The sequence below is a fragment of the Vitis vinifera genome, chromosome 14 (genome assembly GCF_030704535.1).
Source record: "Vitis vinifera cultivar Pinot Noir 40024 chromosome 14, ASM3070453v1".
Lineage (NCBI taxonomy): Eukaryota > Viridiplantae > Streptophyta > Magnoliopsida > Vitales > Vitaceae > Vitis > Vitis vinifera.
This window is the reverse complement of record NC_081818.1, coordinates 24,809,264-24,825,288: the sequence shown is the minus strand read 5'-3', so window position 1 is coordinate 24,825,288 and position 16,025 is coordinate 24,809,264. Positions and strand designations below refer to the sequence as shown.

The 16,025-nt window shown below is 35.2% G+C and overlaps 1 protein-coding gene across 3 annotated transcripts; it reads right to left on the bottom strand.

Annotated features, from left to right (window-relative positions):
• Nucleotides 1–144: 144 nt before the first annotated feature.
• On the bottom strand, nucleotides 145–15,300 carry LOC100244533 (probable alpha-mannosidase At5g13980). 3 transcript variants are annotated; one of them, XM_002276056.5, is made up of 30 exons: nucleotides 15,213–15,300; nucleotides 14,735–15,124; nucleotides 14,560–14,643; nucleotides 14,096–14,184; nucleotides 13,759–13,933; nucleotides 13,474–13,593; nucleotides 13,199–13,285; nucleotides 13,026–13,097; nucleotides 12,291–12,404; nucleotides 10,679–10,779; nucleotides 10,491–10,584; nucleotides 10,229–10,396; nucleotides 10,046–10,135; nucleotides 9,368–9,433; nucleotides 9,205–9,261; nucleotides 7,046–7,265; nucleotides 6,779–6,918; nucleotides 6,450–6,518; nucleotides 6,252–6,311; nucleotides 6,091–6,162; nucleotides 5,325–5,372; nucleotides 5,026–5,145; nucleotides 4,569–4,634; nucleotides 3,951–4,063; nucleotides 3,761–3,845; nucleotides 2,509–2,619; nucleotides 2,340–2,435; nucleotides 2,065–2,112; nucleotides 730–798; nucleotides 145–641 (listed from the first exon to the last, which is right to left on the bottom strand). In XM_002276056.5, the coding sequence occupies exons 2-30, from the start codon at nucleotides 14,927–14,929 to the stop codon at nucleotides 393–395; spliced, it is 3,078 nt and encodes a 1,025-aa protein (XP_002276092.2). In that variant the 5' UTR covers nucleotides 14,930–15,124; nucleotides 15,213–15,300; the 3' UTR covers nucleotides 145–392. The 3 variants fall into 3 exon arrangements, with proteins under 3 accessions (XP_002276092.2, XP_019080586.1, XP_019080587.1); XM_019225041.2 differs by lacking the exon at nucleotides 15,213–15,300 and having other exon boundaries at nucleotides 6,091–6,168; nucleotides 13,759–13,984; nucleotides 14,735–15,190; XM_019225042.2 differs by lacking the exon at nucleotides 15,213–15,300 and having other exon boundaries at nucleotides 13,759–13,984; nucleotides 14,735–15,189.
• Nucleotides 15,301–16,025: the final 725 nt, after the last annotated feature.

The window sequence follows — 16,025 nt, the reverse complement described above, 5'->3', positions numbered from 1 at the left end:
AAAATGACTCCCGAACCGCTAAGCATCCTTCAACTTCAAATTTTTGGAACCAAAACTTGTGGTCGATGGTTGCAAAAGCACACATGGCCAACTTTTGTGCTCTAAAAACCTTCTGATGCGAAAAACCCAAAAATGGAATGAGACTTTGTCGAGCACACAACATAATTCATTTCCATGTGGAGAATGCAAGCACAAGATAATTCGGTTGCATCATATTTACATGGAAGTGGAACCTCCCAACATGATAAGTCATCTACGTTCATGGATAATTGTCATACGATATAGAGTTATTTCAGGAACTATGCCAGAAGTTCAAAATACAACTGGGGGGAAGCTCAGATGAAATTATGAGCGCAAAGAGGCACGGGCCCTTTCTCAAATTCGCTAGGATCTTATGCAGCATATCTCCCGTCTTCAGGCATCTGCGACTTCCTGAGAGGCAAGGAACCGATTTCAATAACAAAGGTGCGGATTTCCATTGGAGCTAGTTCCACGACCAGGTTCGTAGGATTAACCGGTCTTCCCCTTGCCAACTCAGGTTCTTTTTCAGGGGAGCCCTCGACTTTCCAAACCAGTCTCTTTTGCTCCATTTCTTCTCGTTCTTGATTGGCAGATAAGCTCATTTCTGTCACTTTGCTAATCTGAAGTGAAGAAAAAAGCTGAACTTTGTTAGATAAAACAGAATGGTTGCTGAAAAAACAATAGATGGTTAGAGTGCATTGCTTCTACCTTCTTGCCAGGGAACAGCTTTTTCAGTTCTACACTGGACATTACAGAAAGATCTTTGTCCTCCCCAATCTTTGCACAAGTTCAAGCCAAACACAGAAAAAAAAAAAGAAAAAAAAAAACAATTAAAAATTTCACGGAAAGCAGATTAACTTCTAAAAACAGAATTCTTCTCTATGATACCCGGGGCTCAAGTGCACAACAAACATTCTGCCAAATTTAGTAATTGATTTGTCAAAAAAATAAAAGAAAAGAACATCATAGCAAGTACTTCAAAGTCTTTGAGATAAGGACATAGCTTCTCTGTTTTAGTAACAATAACTAATATCGGGTGTTAGTAAAGCAACATGTTGCCACTGCTTCCATCCTACATTAGTAAGCTCCACCTAGATTGGCTATTTCAGGGGAATTAAAAAAACTGTCATTTGAAAAAACCAGGAACTACCATGTTTTTGGGCTTAGTATGAAGTGAAGCAATGAAAAAAAGTCTCTTTTTCACTTTCTTAACAACGATCACAGGTATTTCAATGAAGAGCTGAGTTTGGAGTGATCTGCCTCTCATCTCGGTGTGGTTTTTATCTAATTCTCGCTTGAAGAAGGGTTGCAAATTCTTTAGCTCTCCCTTGTGCTTAGTAAAGGTCCTCTGAAAGTTTGATGTACTCTTCACACACATGCTTATTACAATAACACTAGTACAAAAGGAAAATTAAGTCTTCAAACAAAGAGGATAACTTCTGATAAATGTATTAGAAGCTAAGCTTGAAGCCTTGAAATGCTATGGAACAGGAGAAACTAGCCAAAAACTAATAAAAACAAAGAAAATTATCCATGAAACCATAAATTAACCTAAAAATGATGACACAATTGACCCACATGCAATTTAGGTAAAGCAATGCAGTACACTTGAATTTATGTTTCCAAGCATTATCCACTAACCCTATGGTTATAAGAAAATTTGAGGGAAAATGCATGTGAAAGAACAAAAGGAAAAAATAGAAGGAAAAAAAATTAAGGAGAATAAAAATAGATTTAAAGTCAATAAATTACTTTTACATGTTTTTTCAAACTCATTTCACATTTTTCCTCTTTTATATCAAGATTAAATAATTTAAAATTCATAAGCTTTGAACTAATAGTTATATTTGATTTTTTCATGGTAAAACAAATATGAGAAAATCATTTCCTTACTATTTTTTCCTTTCCAGTGGTACTTTTGTAGAACCAAACGTAGCACAAATAAAAGTTGGAAATACCAAAAAACAAATTAACTTCATACAATGAAAGCTCAGAAATAATGCTCCTTGCAACAATTGAATGGAGTAAGAAAGGAAATAAAACCTCAAATAAATGTGCTAACCGAAGGAGAACTTTTCCATCATCAAGCTCCTGCATGGTCCAGGACAATGAAACTTTAAAGGTGAAAAAAAGAGAGGAGGAAATAAAAGAAAACCAAGAAGCATGTATACATGAATTGGTAGTCCTGTTATGTACCTAGCCATTTAGGTAAAAATTTCTCCTAGAAGACTTTTTCTTTTCTTACTTTTCTTATTCAAAGAAAACAATAATGAAACCAAACATAAGCCTCTCTTGCACAAAGATGAAGCTTCATGTACCTGGAGAGTTATAAGAGCAACATTATCAGGCAAACTGTAGGAGGGATCAATTCCTGAAAATGTGGGTACATGAGAACTCATCCAGTTATCTCCATCCTGCAAAAAGGAAATTAATTATGTAACTAATGCACATGACTAGAAACACATGTACTTCAATAGCTTGTTTTACCTCTTCAGTGAAGGCTAACAGAAATGGAGAATATATCTCTTGGCCAGCTGAACGACGCCACTTAGCACCCTCCCCTAGGGGGTCGATTCTGAAATAAAATTTTCCTTGGATCTGCAAAAGTTAATTGAGTATGCAGGAGATTATAGGTTATTCTTCACATTGACAAAATTATCACACCTTTCATCAAAGCTAATAGTTCCATTTTGATTAGTGTTTTGAGTACTTTCAATTGAAGTGGAAAACACTGTTAAAGGGTCCCAGTATTCCATTTTCGGTCCATCACTGGTTGTGTATATTCTGATTGCAAAGAAATATTTAATTAAAGGCCCCTAACAAAAGAGGGAGCACAACCCAAAAACAGGTCCATCACAATGTATATAAAATGGTTTGACTGCATTCCATATCTAATGAATCATTCAGGAACAGTTTTAGTACTTAAATACAGAATTAGTAGAAATAACCCCTAATGCCCTAATATCATTCAGTTTAACTACAGGATCCCCATATTATTCACCAGGACCAAAGCTCCACACAAGTCCAATTTTAAAAGAATTTTCCACCCTCTGCGTCTTTCCTCTTTTTCCATAGAATCAGATTGAAATAGTAAGATTCTCATATTGGAAGAAGAAACGGTAACTTGATCTTAAAAGACCTAGAAGATGAAAATCACCAGACTAGAGAAAAAAGATGAACTGCCAGCTCCAGATACATCTCCATACCATCTGATACCATCAATTCCAGACAGAATGAGGACAGGTCCAAACCTTCTGGCATACAACTTGATATAGAAGATAGGGCCATCCTGTCCCCACCCACCGACACACACATGTCCAAATTGGAACCTTTCAACCAAAATGTCCTGGAACAGACTGAAAGTAACAGAGTTGTTTCTAACGCATAAGACGAATTTGAATATGGTGACATTTAAATTTATAATAGACAGCTCAAAATCTCCATGACCAGAAATTGCATAATAAAAAATACATTGAGTAAGCTACTGACCTAGGGAAAGTCTATAGTTAAGTATCACTAACAAGAATATCACAATGTTTTTGTTTCAGTTGAAAGTAAGAGGCAGCTGTAAGGTTTTTCATTTTTAATAAATCTATGACTATTTGAAGAACAAGTAGTAAATTTATACAATTAAACTGCAAAATGTAAGGGTTTCAGGAAAAGAAATATTCAAATCTGGTATAAAAAAGAAAAAAGATTGCCCTGGAAAGAGTTCCAGAGCTGGGTAACATGTGCTTACTGTTAGTCCAGTGCATTTATCATGGATACAGACTGTTTCATTAAGAGCTTCTGCAACGCCTTTAGAATCATCATGTAGCAGTCTCCTATATGATAAGAGGATTCTCAATTATGATTCACATAATGCATGAAGTTTTTACTCATCACCAGGTAACCAATGACAATTATGAATTGTGAAGGTGAGAATGTACCTGTGGAGCATCAGCTCTATTTGTCCATCCGCGATGCTGGATCCACCCACAGATCGATCCACTAAAACTGAAAGCTCTGTTTTATCATCTTGTATGTATATTCCAAGATTGATCTGAAGGGAGTATATAGAATCATATGTGAAGACAAAGAAGGGATTAATAATGCAATAAGTTTCTAAATGTCATTGTGCTAAAAGGGCCCAAACCATAGGAAGGTGAGTATGAATAAAATGCAAGTGCCAGGACCAGGAAAATATATATATTATAGAATGGAATAAAAAAACCATCAATTTTCTATCTTTAAACTTGTTTTGTCCTGTTTATGAAGAAAGACTGTCTGCTGCTTCAGATATGAGCAGCAAATAGAGGTTTACTTTTATAAAGAGATGTGATCACAAGTAACAGATTTATTTAACATTTTCTCAAACTTGTTCCTCATTATTAAATTGAAGTCAATTTATTTGTAAAACCATTATTATCATGCAAAACTTAATTCACCAGGAGAATAGATCTTCAAGCAGAATTTTCAACAACTGAAAAGCTTATTATCAAAAAAGTGAATTAGGTACTGCACCACCCAATACAAAAAACTTATAGGCTTAATTAAAAACAACATACTGGGTAATAATTTCCAGCAACAGGTTGGTTCACTTTCAGGTCCCAGTCTGTTCTGTAGTCACGAATCTGTAAACCAAATGAATCATCACATAATGTTGTATAAACTGAACTAATTAGAAAGGAATATCACTTTTAACAACTATATTTCTCTATGCCATGTGCTCTGAGCAACTGAAAACAAATTGTCAAAGTTGAGGAACATCAATCCTTGTTTCTGGCAATGTGAAGACACAGAAAATAACTTATTAGGATTCCCACCCAACAATTCTTCTGAGGTCAAAAGGATAACAAAACTAAATATATTGGCTTATGGTTCATTTTTTAGTTGCATTGTCACTACACTCGAAGAACTTCTCATCCTTCTTAATTTGATTCATGTTTCAAAAAATATATTTTTTTCTGATAACAAAGAAAAGCAATGACTATATTTAGTGGTAATGGCAAGCATACAACATACCCTTTTGATAAAATCCCGTCCATTGGAATCTGTATAGAATGTTTTGTTGGTTGCCATCGTAGTTGTAATTTGAGTTGCAACTTCTTTCCCAATTCCATCATCTATAGGTATAGGTCCAACCTGATACCGAAGACACCGTCAATGCATGGATGAGGGTACAGTATGTCAATGTTGACCCCATTTTAACCATTCACCACCATGGTAAACAAAAAGAGAAAAAAAAAATCTAAATTCTCTACTGCCCAAGAATAAATTTTTTAGAATAGATAAATGTAGAAGAAGCCAGTAAGTAAGATTACTGCAAACTCGACTTCAGCATGCTCCTTGCCCTTGTAAAGTCTGGTGACCTGCACATGTGTGCATCACAATGTTACTGACAAAAGCAAACACAGAATCTCTAGTAATCATAAAACCAAAGTATCTTAAATCCCACCCTGCCATGTATTATAACTTTTAATTAGGATTAAAAAGGAAAAAAAATGCCCCACAGTGAGAACGTGACTTTACATCTGACCCTCAACTTGTCATCCCTATGCCCATCCCTTGGAAGTTTTACTGACAAGAATGGTCGATGTTAGTTACAACTTTCTAATTCTCAGATTGGTTAAACAAAATCTTCTGTACTTTCAAGGGACCTGCCACATTTGATGAGTTTCAAGCAAAAACAGTATACACAGTAATTTACATGCATATTTCAACATGTACGAAGAATCATTTTCTAGCATATCACATGAGTACGGAATAGCTTCCAAAAATTCCTGAGCAAGGTCCCCATGGCTAAATTAGCTGAATAATCCATTGTAGTCCAATCACCAAAACTATATCTCATGTATCAAATATAATTATTAATTACAACTCAGAACCTACTGATTGAATTGTAAGCATCTAGTGCCATAGGTCCATCATTTTTTTTTCCAAAATGCCATGCTTACGTTTCACTCAGGAAGTGACCTTCACATTGTTAACCCATCATATAATCTCCATGTACTCTGACAATTAAGTTCTAGTGCTGAAAAGTGGAAAAAAACAACGCACAGAAGGCAACGTTGAGACAAAGCAAAGCACCTGATATATCCATGGATTAATCCGCTGATGTACTTCATCCAGTAGCGGTCCACGCATAACAGTCAAAGGACTCTGCAACTTTTAGAAGCAGCTATTAATTAAAAATTACCATGATACATGTTTGTATGGGGCATAAGTACTTGGAAAACATTATTATGCACCTCTTCTTCAGGCTTTATAACAAATGTACGATTAGGACGGAAGATATATGCTCCAGAGGCCTTCAAGAAAGAATGCAAACTTCAGAAGAAGCTAAGTTGGAAGGAGACTTTTGTGATAATTTTGAATTCAGTGCAAACATATTCAGAATATAGAGGATAAAGGGGGCACAAGAGAAATATCTATTTAAAAATATTTACCTGAGGATCTTTATCACTTCCATCATTTCCAGTGTAAAAACTGTATGACAGTTGGACAGGTTCTTTGACCTAGAAAGGTAAAAATTGCATGAGAGTACTTCCTGTATTTACTATTATCATTATTATGATTTTTATTGAAGGTGTAATCCAGTGGAAAAGAATGGAAAACAAGATTTCTACAGATAATGCATTGAGCAGAATGACAAAACTAACAAAATCATTTCTAATTGAGGATAGAAAAACACAGATTGCACTGAAAGAAATTCATGGAGAAGGAAAGTGAAAGTCTCAATAAAACAGTACTTATGAAGTGCTTGTACATTGCATACCAAGCTTCTACTATTAGTATAATGTGTCATTTTTCCTACATCTGCTGAAAAAGTAAGCCTTAAATTCCCTTGACCAACTTCAACAGTAGAGGTTTCCATTGCTCGAGGTGTAAATACAGATGATGTGGTCAAAGTAGAAGCTGCAACAAAAAGTGAAAAAAATAGGTTATACAAATTCATGTCAAGAACCTGTAGTGGTTTCTTTGTTTGTTCTGCATGGCAAGTATATTCTCAAAAGTGACTGCAAATTTGCAACTTCACAAAAACCTGTTCTTTCAGCCCTTGAGATGGTATAAGTGCTGAAACCAAGAGGTGGCACAGATGCTGAAAATGCAAGCCAATACTTAGGTGCCTCACTTGGGGTTTTACCCAAGTATGCCTTAACATAGTAGTTTCTCATGCCCACATGGGCATTAACTAGAGGAAGAATCTGTGATTCGATCATTTTCCCATTAGAATCATGAACAGTAACATCCTCATTGATGACCTACAGAAAAATTGATCCCATAAGTAGAGACATAAACAAATTGAAACTATTTAACTACATGTTAGAAATATTTCTAGAAATGGATCTTGTTCATAAAATACATAAACTCCAGGTCCCATAGAAATTATATCAGGTGCACATGAATGCAGACAGGCCAAGTTTGGTTGTAGGCAAGGATGAAAATATCGTTAATTACGGATATATCGGTACTTCAATTTTACGGATATATCGACAGATATTTTGGAAAAAAATATTGATAAGCCTAAAATTGATCAAAATTTATAAAAATATAAGAAAAACTTCATAAAAATATAATTAAAAGTATAATGATATTTTTAAGTTGTTTTATTAAATAATTTGTTATATGTATAATATGATTTATCGTATTTGATAATAATATCGTATGCATCGATAAAAATATGAATTTTATAAGTGTACATTTATTATTAAATTACATCAAATATTATTTTATAATAATATTATAATATTTAATTATAATATATATAATTTTAAAATATATTTAATATTAAATTTATGATTCATTTAATTTAATTATATTAAATGATATAAAATAAACGATAATATATCTATAATTTTTTAATATTTAATTAATCTATTAATAATATTATGAAAAAAAATTATGATGATAATTTTTATATTTTTTTTATAATAATTATAAAATAATTATAATTAATTTGTTTTCAAAAATATTCTTTTGTGCTTACTTTTAATATATATATATATATATATATATATATACACACATTTGGTTAAAATTAACAAAGGGGAATGGAGGTCTTATATATGGGCAAGGTGGGGAATGGAGCCCGGGTAAGAGACTGGCTGGGGAAGGGGAGCTTGGGCAGACTGATAGGCCTGGGCAGAGGGGCAGGTGGAATCGTGGAGGTCTCATATATAGGCAAAGTGGGGAATGGAACCTGAGCAGGAGATTGGCTGGGGAAAGGGAGCCTGGGCAGAGGGGCAGGTAGTCTGGGCAGAGCAGGGCGTTTTCTTTTTGCAGAAATATCGCCGAAAAATCGGCAATAAATTGAAGAAATATCGGCGATTTCTTTTTGTGACAACAGATTAATGAAAAAAATCGGCGATTTATCGCCTCCAACTGATATATCACCGATATATCGGCGATTTTTTGGTGATATTTACCGAAATTTCTTCTCTCTGATATATCACCATGATTTATCGTGTCGAAACCTTCCGATACACGATATATCAACGATATATCTCCGATATATCTTGACATTTTCCTCCTTGGTTGCAGGAAGGGGGGGTGTTGAGAGAGGGGTTAAGGCATTTGTGGTGCATAAGATTTTTATATCTACAATGTGATTTTGGAGTATATAATCCATATTAGAACCAAAAGCAGAATAATTTCTAGACCATCTGCAACATAGCTAGGTCCATAAATATATGACAGGCCCCACCAAAGTGACTGCTGGTCCTCCGTTAAGAATGCCATGCCTATAGAATTATCAGAGTGGGATAGATTAACCATTAAGTGGAGAAGCTGGGATAGATTAACTATTAAGTGGAGAAGCACTACCCTTTTTAACAGAACGTGGAGAAGTACTTCTAGACACCTGTTCCATTGTGGAACAACGATCATGACATCCATTTACAATTGTCTAATAACTCAAATTGTCCATCTATGTACCTTTTCTAACCCATAAAGCCATATAAGGTCATCCAGTAGGTTCAGAACTGGCGGTGCAGGATGCCAGGTTATCACACAGTTTACTTAATTGTGACTACATTGGACATCCAAGTCATGATTAATATGCAGCAGCATAACTCCTATAGCATATACAGTAAGACTGGTATGCATATTTGATTTATTGAAAAGAAGTAACAGATACCTTAAGCATTATAGCACAGCGCTTTTCAAAATATAAAACACTAAAACCAGAGTAGAAGTACTCACAGGAATTCGAATTACATCATCTCTCTTCCATCCAAGAGAATTGTAGACAACAACAATCTAGAGATGAGAAGACCCCCATAAGTTGATAGATTTCAAGTGGAGTAACAATATCATTCTTAACTACTTGGTGAAAGAAAAAATGTGGGATGAAATGTATCCTTACCAACTTTTTCCCATGTGAAAGATCAATCTCCGATGGAGGACAGTAACTTATATTAAGAAGCGCACACTGAAAAACAATATTCACATTTTAGACCCATCTTCACTTGAATTCAAAATTGAAAATGAAAAAGGGAAAAAAGAGGGAAAAAAGAGAAGTCTCTCATGCAGAATTTTAAGAAATATCAAACTTCAATAATGCAGATTAAAATCTTTTATTCCATTGGATTTTATGTTTTAAGAAAGTAAATCTACAAAACAGGTTTCCAAGCATTTTTCTCCTCTTTTTGTTTCATTATTATCACAAAATGACATTTTTTAGAAAATCATAATAAAGACAGAACGAAAGTACATTTGCAGCATAACTACAATACAGAATATATATAATTTGCATTCAAGAGGTTCTAAGTCAACAATAAATACATAAAAATATGAGGTAGATATGGCATGTCACTGTCTGCATATGATGCATCCAGATGGTTTCGGAACAAGATAAGTGCATGACTGTGTGAGCATTTACTTCTTGATAAAGCTTATAAATCATGAATAAGTCTTGTCATCAGAGCTAATGTAACTCTTTGAAAAAATGCTTGACAAGGAACCAAATGTAACATGAAAATGCAGGCTACTCAAAATATGAAGCACAAAAAGCTCACTAGCTTAAGGGCTCATAATCTTTTGCCTGTTGAAACTTAGTAGTTGGGTTTCCACATCCAGCACTTGGCATTGATTCAGCCAAACAAGCAAGTGAAGCTGCAACTAACTCTTCAGCCTGCACAGTGATAATGAGCAAGTAAGCAACACATTAACCTTAAATGGAAAAAAACAAAAAAAAAAATCATTTATGATGGTCAACCATCTACACCTTGTCATAGCCCATTGACAGACGCTTTGCATAATCACTGGCCACATGTTGCTTTTCTGTACCAGTAACTGCATCATGGTGCTGAGCAATTGCTAAAGCATCTGCCAGTGCATCAGTAGTGGGCCCTGAATCACTCCTCCCTTTGAAAAACTCTAGTTGCCTCGCTGCCTGTTTATTATACATCAGAAAAATATATGAAATACAACATTAAAGTTGTACTTAATTAAAAGGTAGACATATTAAAAAGATGCATGAATCGGACCAAATAGTAGCCACTCATCATTCTGACATAGCGCTTGATGGCTGGTCTACTTGTAAAGTATCCTGTCCAGTACGCATTTGCACTATCTGCATATCTGAAATAAAGTGTGCATCGACTCTAAGGAAGAACCAAGGAAAAGGGGAATCATAAGAGATCAGATTATTGCAATATACAAAAATTCAACTCACGGGAAGAAGTCATCAGTCTTGATTGGCCAGGATTCGTTGGTGGCAAATTTTGCATCAGTATATATGGATGGGGTTGAGTAGAGTGCATTCACACGCCCATCCTAGAAACATTTGAAATTAAACCATTTTACAACAGCAGAGAAATATTTGATTTTGAATTTATAAATGCAACAGAAAGAAAAAAAAAATGTAAAATCATAAGGCAGAATACATTCCAACCTAATTGCCTTGTTAAAAACCACCAGTAAGGATGAAAGAAACCAGAAAGATACAAGAGAACATCACCACCAAAACTGAAAATGAATAACTACATGAACTACTACCAAATTGAGAATACAGTGCATGCACAATACAAGGAAGATGACTTCATTTGGCTAAAAGGTTAAGCAAACAAGAGGCAAGACCTTGATGAGTTTAACTAACATTGAACTTAAAACTATATTGCTACTAAAGGAAATGGAATACATGCAGTGCTGGGAATGATGAGCTGATGAGTTATGCATTATAAAAACACTAGTAAGTTGTGCAAAATTGATATCTCCACCCCAATATCTAGAACTACCATAACAAATCTTATATATTAAAAGCATAAAATAAACCATTTGAATTTAGTATTTCTCCCTGATTCTTGATTAGATAAACCCAATATCAAACATGACCATCCATTTATGAGGATTTTTCATAGTTTGTCAATAGAAGATACAAATTCCCTTCAGAAAATTTTGAATTGAATGTCTTATTCTATTAACTGCAGCCTCTAATAGTACTAAGGGTGGGAACCTTGGAACCCATGAACCAAATTCTTCTACTCAACCTTGGCCCAACCTAATTTATTTTTGGGCTGACTTAGATTTCAGAAAGCACAAACCATTTAGAAACATGTTGAATCCTAAGAACCAGATACTAGGCTTTCAGTTTTGGGGATAAATCAACTAAGACACTTCTGTTACCCTTTTATTCATTTGCCAATAAAAATGGAAAAACTTTTATAAGAAACTATGAAGACTAAATCAAGGTCGCAACAGCAATCCACCAAGAGATTATCAGACAAATGAAGAGGATCTTCAATTTGTGATGTCACACATCGGCAACCAAATAGGATGTCTTCATTACCCTCCTGCTTAACATAGAAAATCTGAGCTTCTCCCACCAATCCTTGACTCTCAGATAAAAACTTCAATGTCGAGTGAGCAGTGAAAAAATTCTTCAATTTTGTTCACCTCTTTGCGGTTGTTTTTCTACTGTTACTTGCTTAAAACCAAAGTTCATCTAAATTAACAACTTAAGAACTGCTTTCCTTCCTTTCCTTCCAAAGCTTTTTCAGATGCAGCTGAATGAATCATCTATTCCTTTGCAGCAAGTAAAATTTTTTCTTCGTTTCTAACACTACTTCAAAATTTCATTTCAATTCAGTTTTTCCGTGAGAAGCTATTTATTTCGTGGATAACTGCAGATAAGGGAATCTCAGATCCCTTACATGGAAACCATGTAAATTGTAAAGCTATTGAATTTTATTTTGTAGATTTCAATTCAATCAAATAAAAGAAAGTTAACGAAAGCCACGACAATAATAAGAATAATAATAGCTGTAGGAAAAACATGTTGAGATTACCTTGTTGACATAATGAATGAGCTTGTCCATCTGACGGAACCAAGTGTGTGCATATTGATACTTGAAATCTGTTCCCATGGTCCACATTATATGATTTGTACGAGTTATGTTAGCCTGAGACAAAATAATTGTTGTTAGGTTCAACAGGCATAGGTCCCATGTGAATGAAAGATAAAACTTGCTTTCCCTTCTTTTCTTGGTCATTTTTATTTGAGTTTAAGAAAATGTCATTCTCAAAAGAACTTGCACTACATAAAAAAAGGGGGAAAAAGGGTTGATTGTAATACATGTCTCCCTATGAAAGATATATGCTCTTCTAAAAGTTCTAAAAGAATCAAAATGATGTCAACCACCAAATAAGAATAATAAAAAATAAAAATTTGCATCGGTGGAATAGGTCTTCCAGAAGATATAGAAGTTGCAAAGATTACCAAAATGCTTTAAGCTTTGAATTCAGTGTTTATAAAAGTGTCGTTACTTGTTTATTTCCTTTATTGCTAGATAGAGTTATCATGATGCTGCTAATATAAAACTAAAGTGAACTGTTTTAAGTATATTATAGATATTTGCATATTCAACCAATATTTCCTTAATTTCTGTTTTATTCTTCAAGAAATTTTCATTTATCTACCACAAACATTTCTTACATAAAAAATGAGGACGATGGAGACATCATGAGTGGTCCAACTAAAAAATATGCAGGTGCAGGTAAAAAAACAACTGGTCCCAGCTTACCTGTGATACTGCAGCAGCCACAAAGTCATTCACTCGATCTTGAACATTATAATCAAACAGATTTATGTCATCCTTCATTTAAAAGAAGAAAACAAATTCAAAATTGTAAACAAGCATTCATTTTCAGCAGATTTGCATCTTATCATAAAATTCTTGGGTCATTGGGTGTTTACTTGAACAATAGGGGAATCATCATTAACTTCAAAATAGAAACCACCAGGGGGAGGCTCATAATTCTCAGGGAATGCACCAGCAAAAATCTGCAATTAAAAAAGGAATCAACAAAGGCTTGTAAGAATTTCCTTCAGCATTTATGCGAATGGGAAAAGAAATAAACAATAGATCACTAAATGCAAGTATACAACCAAGCAAAAAACAACTGCATGCAGAGTTACATAAATTCAATTCCATCCATGCTGAACAAACATAAACAAACCTATGTCTTCACCTGTGCAGATGCATCAAAATTCCTAGAAGCTCGCCAAACAACTTCAAGACTCTTCTCGCCTTTACGCTTGTCCCTATCTTGGTAATCAATCCGGCCAAAGTAAAGAGCATCAAATCCAACCTAAAATGGGAGATTAGTTGTGGAAAATAACTTCCAGTTCTATTTGTCCAACATTAATAGTCTTTCCAATAAATAATGAAGCCTTTGCCTAGTCTACCAGTGGAGGAAATAAGAGAAAACCGAAATAATAAACCAATACATTTCTTCATTCATAATTAGGCTTACTTCTGCTCCCAACAAGTAAGCCTGCACAGCAGAATGTCCAAATGGGTCAATTTGCCAACCAATTCTAGGAGTCACCCCAAATTCCTTTTTGAGAAATCGATGCCCAAGTGTTGTCTGATCAACCATATCAATGTAATGTGTTGCTGCCTCATCATGCATGCACATACCCCCATTTCTGCAATCCCAAACAAAAAGGAAACCAGTCCAAATAATCCCCACATTCAGTCTGGAAAATACAAAGAGTGAGGAGCATCCATAAAGTAGAAAAAACAGGACATTTGACATAAATATTACTAAAAATGTCACATTGAGTAAAAATGTCACTAAATTTTTATACATGAACTCCAGTTGACCCGAGCGAACCAGCTGCTTAACAATACCCTGAACTGTCTCGCTCTGATCTCTCCACCATCGCTGGAAAAATGCCTGCATCAATCAACAGGCCAAAACCATCGGTACCAAACATGAAAATTTTAAGGAGAAGAGATAAAACCCTAAGGCTCATTTTGGTTACTAAGAAAAGGGGAAAAAAACTAGTATTTGTCGAATCATATTTTTCTCATTATTTGGGATCCCAAATAACAAAAACCTCTACTCAAGTGAGCCCGGTACATTGTTGATTCGCTTAGTTGATTGACCTTTCTCATTTCCCATTCGTTGAAGCACTTTGAGGGTTTAGTAACCGCGGCTCCACAGCAAGGAAAAACAACAGACATAGAATTCAAAAATTTTCTCTTCGGTTTCCTCAGCAACCAACCAGAGAGCGGGCGAGAAAAAAAAAACTAAACAAAACAAAATTACCTGTTCGACATAAATGAATTTCCTATTCTTGTCAGCCAACAACGCTGTAACCATAGAATCCAACACATTTTCCACACATGCTCCCTACATTAAAAAAAGAAAAATGAAGATGAAGGAAATGGTTTGAATCATTAAATTCAAATCAAATTCAAACCAAACCAAGGCTATAGAGCACCTGAATAGAATTGTTAGAACCGACGTAGTACTGATCAACCGTCTTCAACCAACCAACATCGTCGTGAGTGTGAGCAACCAAATGCACGTTAATTTTCCCGGGAACCAGCCTCGGCGAAGTATCGTACACCATAAACTTCGACTCCGCATGAAAAATTCCCGCCAAAAGCAGCACGAAGAACAGAGAAATCTCCATTGACGATGCAAGTCGAGGAGCTTCAACCGATTCGATAGACAACCGAGCCTTGTTTCGCTTTTCAGAGATCAGTCATAAAAGCTCCGCACCTGTATGCAGTAGAGCTGTACAGGTGTCTGCGCGCGGTTTTGTCTCTCAGTTCAGCTTCTGAGTCTCCACTCCATGGAAGCCCCCACAGGTTCAGTGTTGTTGACCCTGCAATGGAAATACCGAGTTTGGGTTTTCTTCCGATTTGAGCCGTTTAGTCAAAACAGCTAACCAATTAGCTTTAATCAGTAATTACCATCATAAAATCAGCGATCGCTGAGTCAAAAACTCGGACAAGAAAAAAGGAAAGATAAAAAATTCTGTCCAAAACTACGCCATCTTCCATTATAAGGTGGGTGTGGGGAATCTGTATTGGTAAATGTATCCAAAGGTATCCGGGTGGTATCTTTTTTTTATTTCTTTTCTGTTATTGGTTATCCTTATCCACTATATAAGTTTTGGATATAACATGATTTAAAATAGTAAGTTGACAGCATCGCAAGTGGGTGCGTGCGGCTGAATTGTCGTTAGTTGCGGTCTAAATGGATGGGGCTTTTCCTTGTTAGCTAAGTTGGGACTTGGGCAGAAGATTCGAATGTGAAAAATCCCAATTTGAAATGGAATTGTGGAAGTTGTGCTGTCTACATGTTGGCCTTTACCGTGATCTTATTCGATGGTGTAGCCTGTAGGTATGGAAGATGGGACCAAAGATCCAAAAGGGGCTATAAGATCCTATTTTCTTAGGTGGGGAGTACGGGATAATGACCATTTAACAGGCTGCTAAGGATATGAATTCTTTGCCCCACGTTGGATTGTAGCTTCTTTAGGAGCGCAGAAATATAAGCTAAAACCCCTCATAGGAAGTGCAAGGCAATATTTTAAAAATTCAGATCGGTCAGTTAAAACTGCTCAGACCATGGATCGGTGATTCTTCCAATTCAATGATGGGTCCAATTTTCATGATTAGTCAATGTAAAAAGTAAGCTTATTTTTCGAAAAATGATTTCAATGGAAATCATAAATTGTCTTTTTAAAAACAATTTCAGTATGAAAGACAGAATTGAGAAAA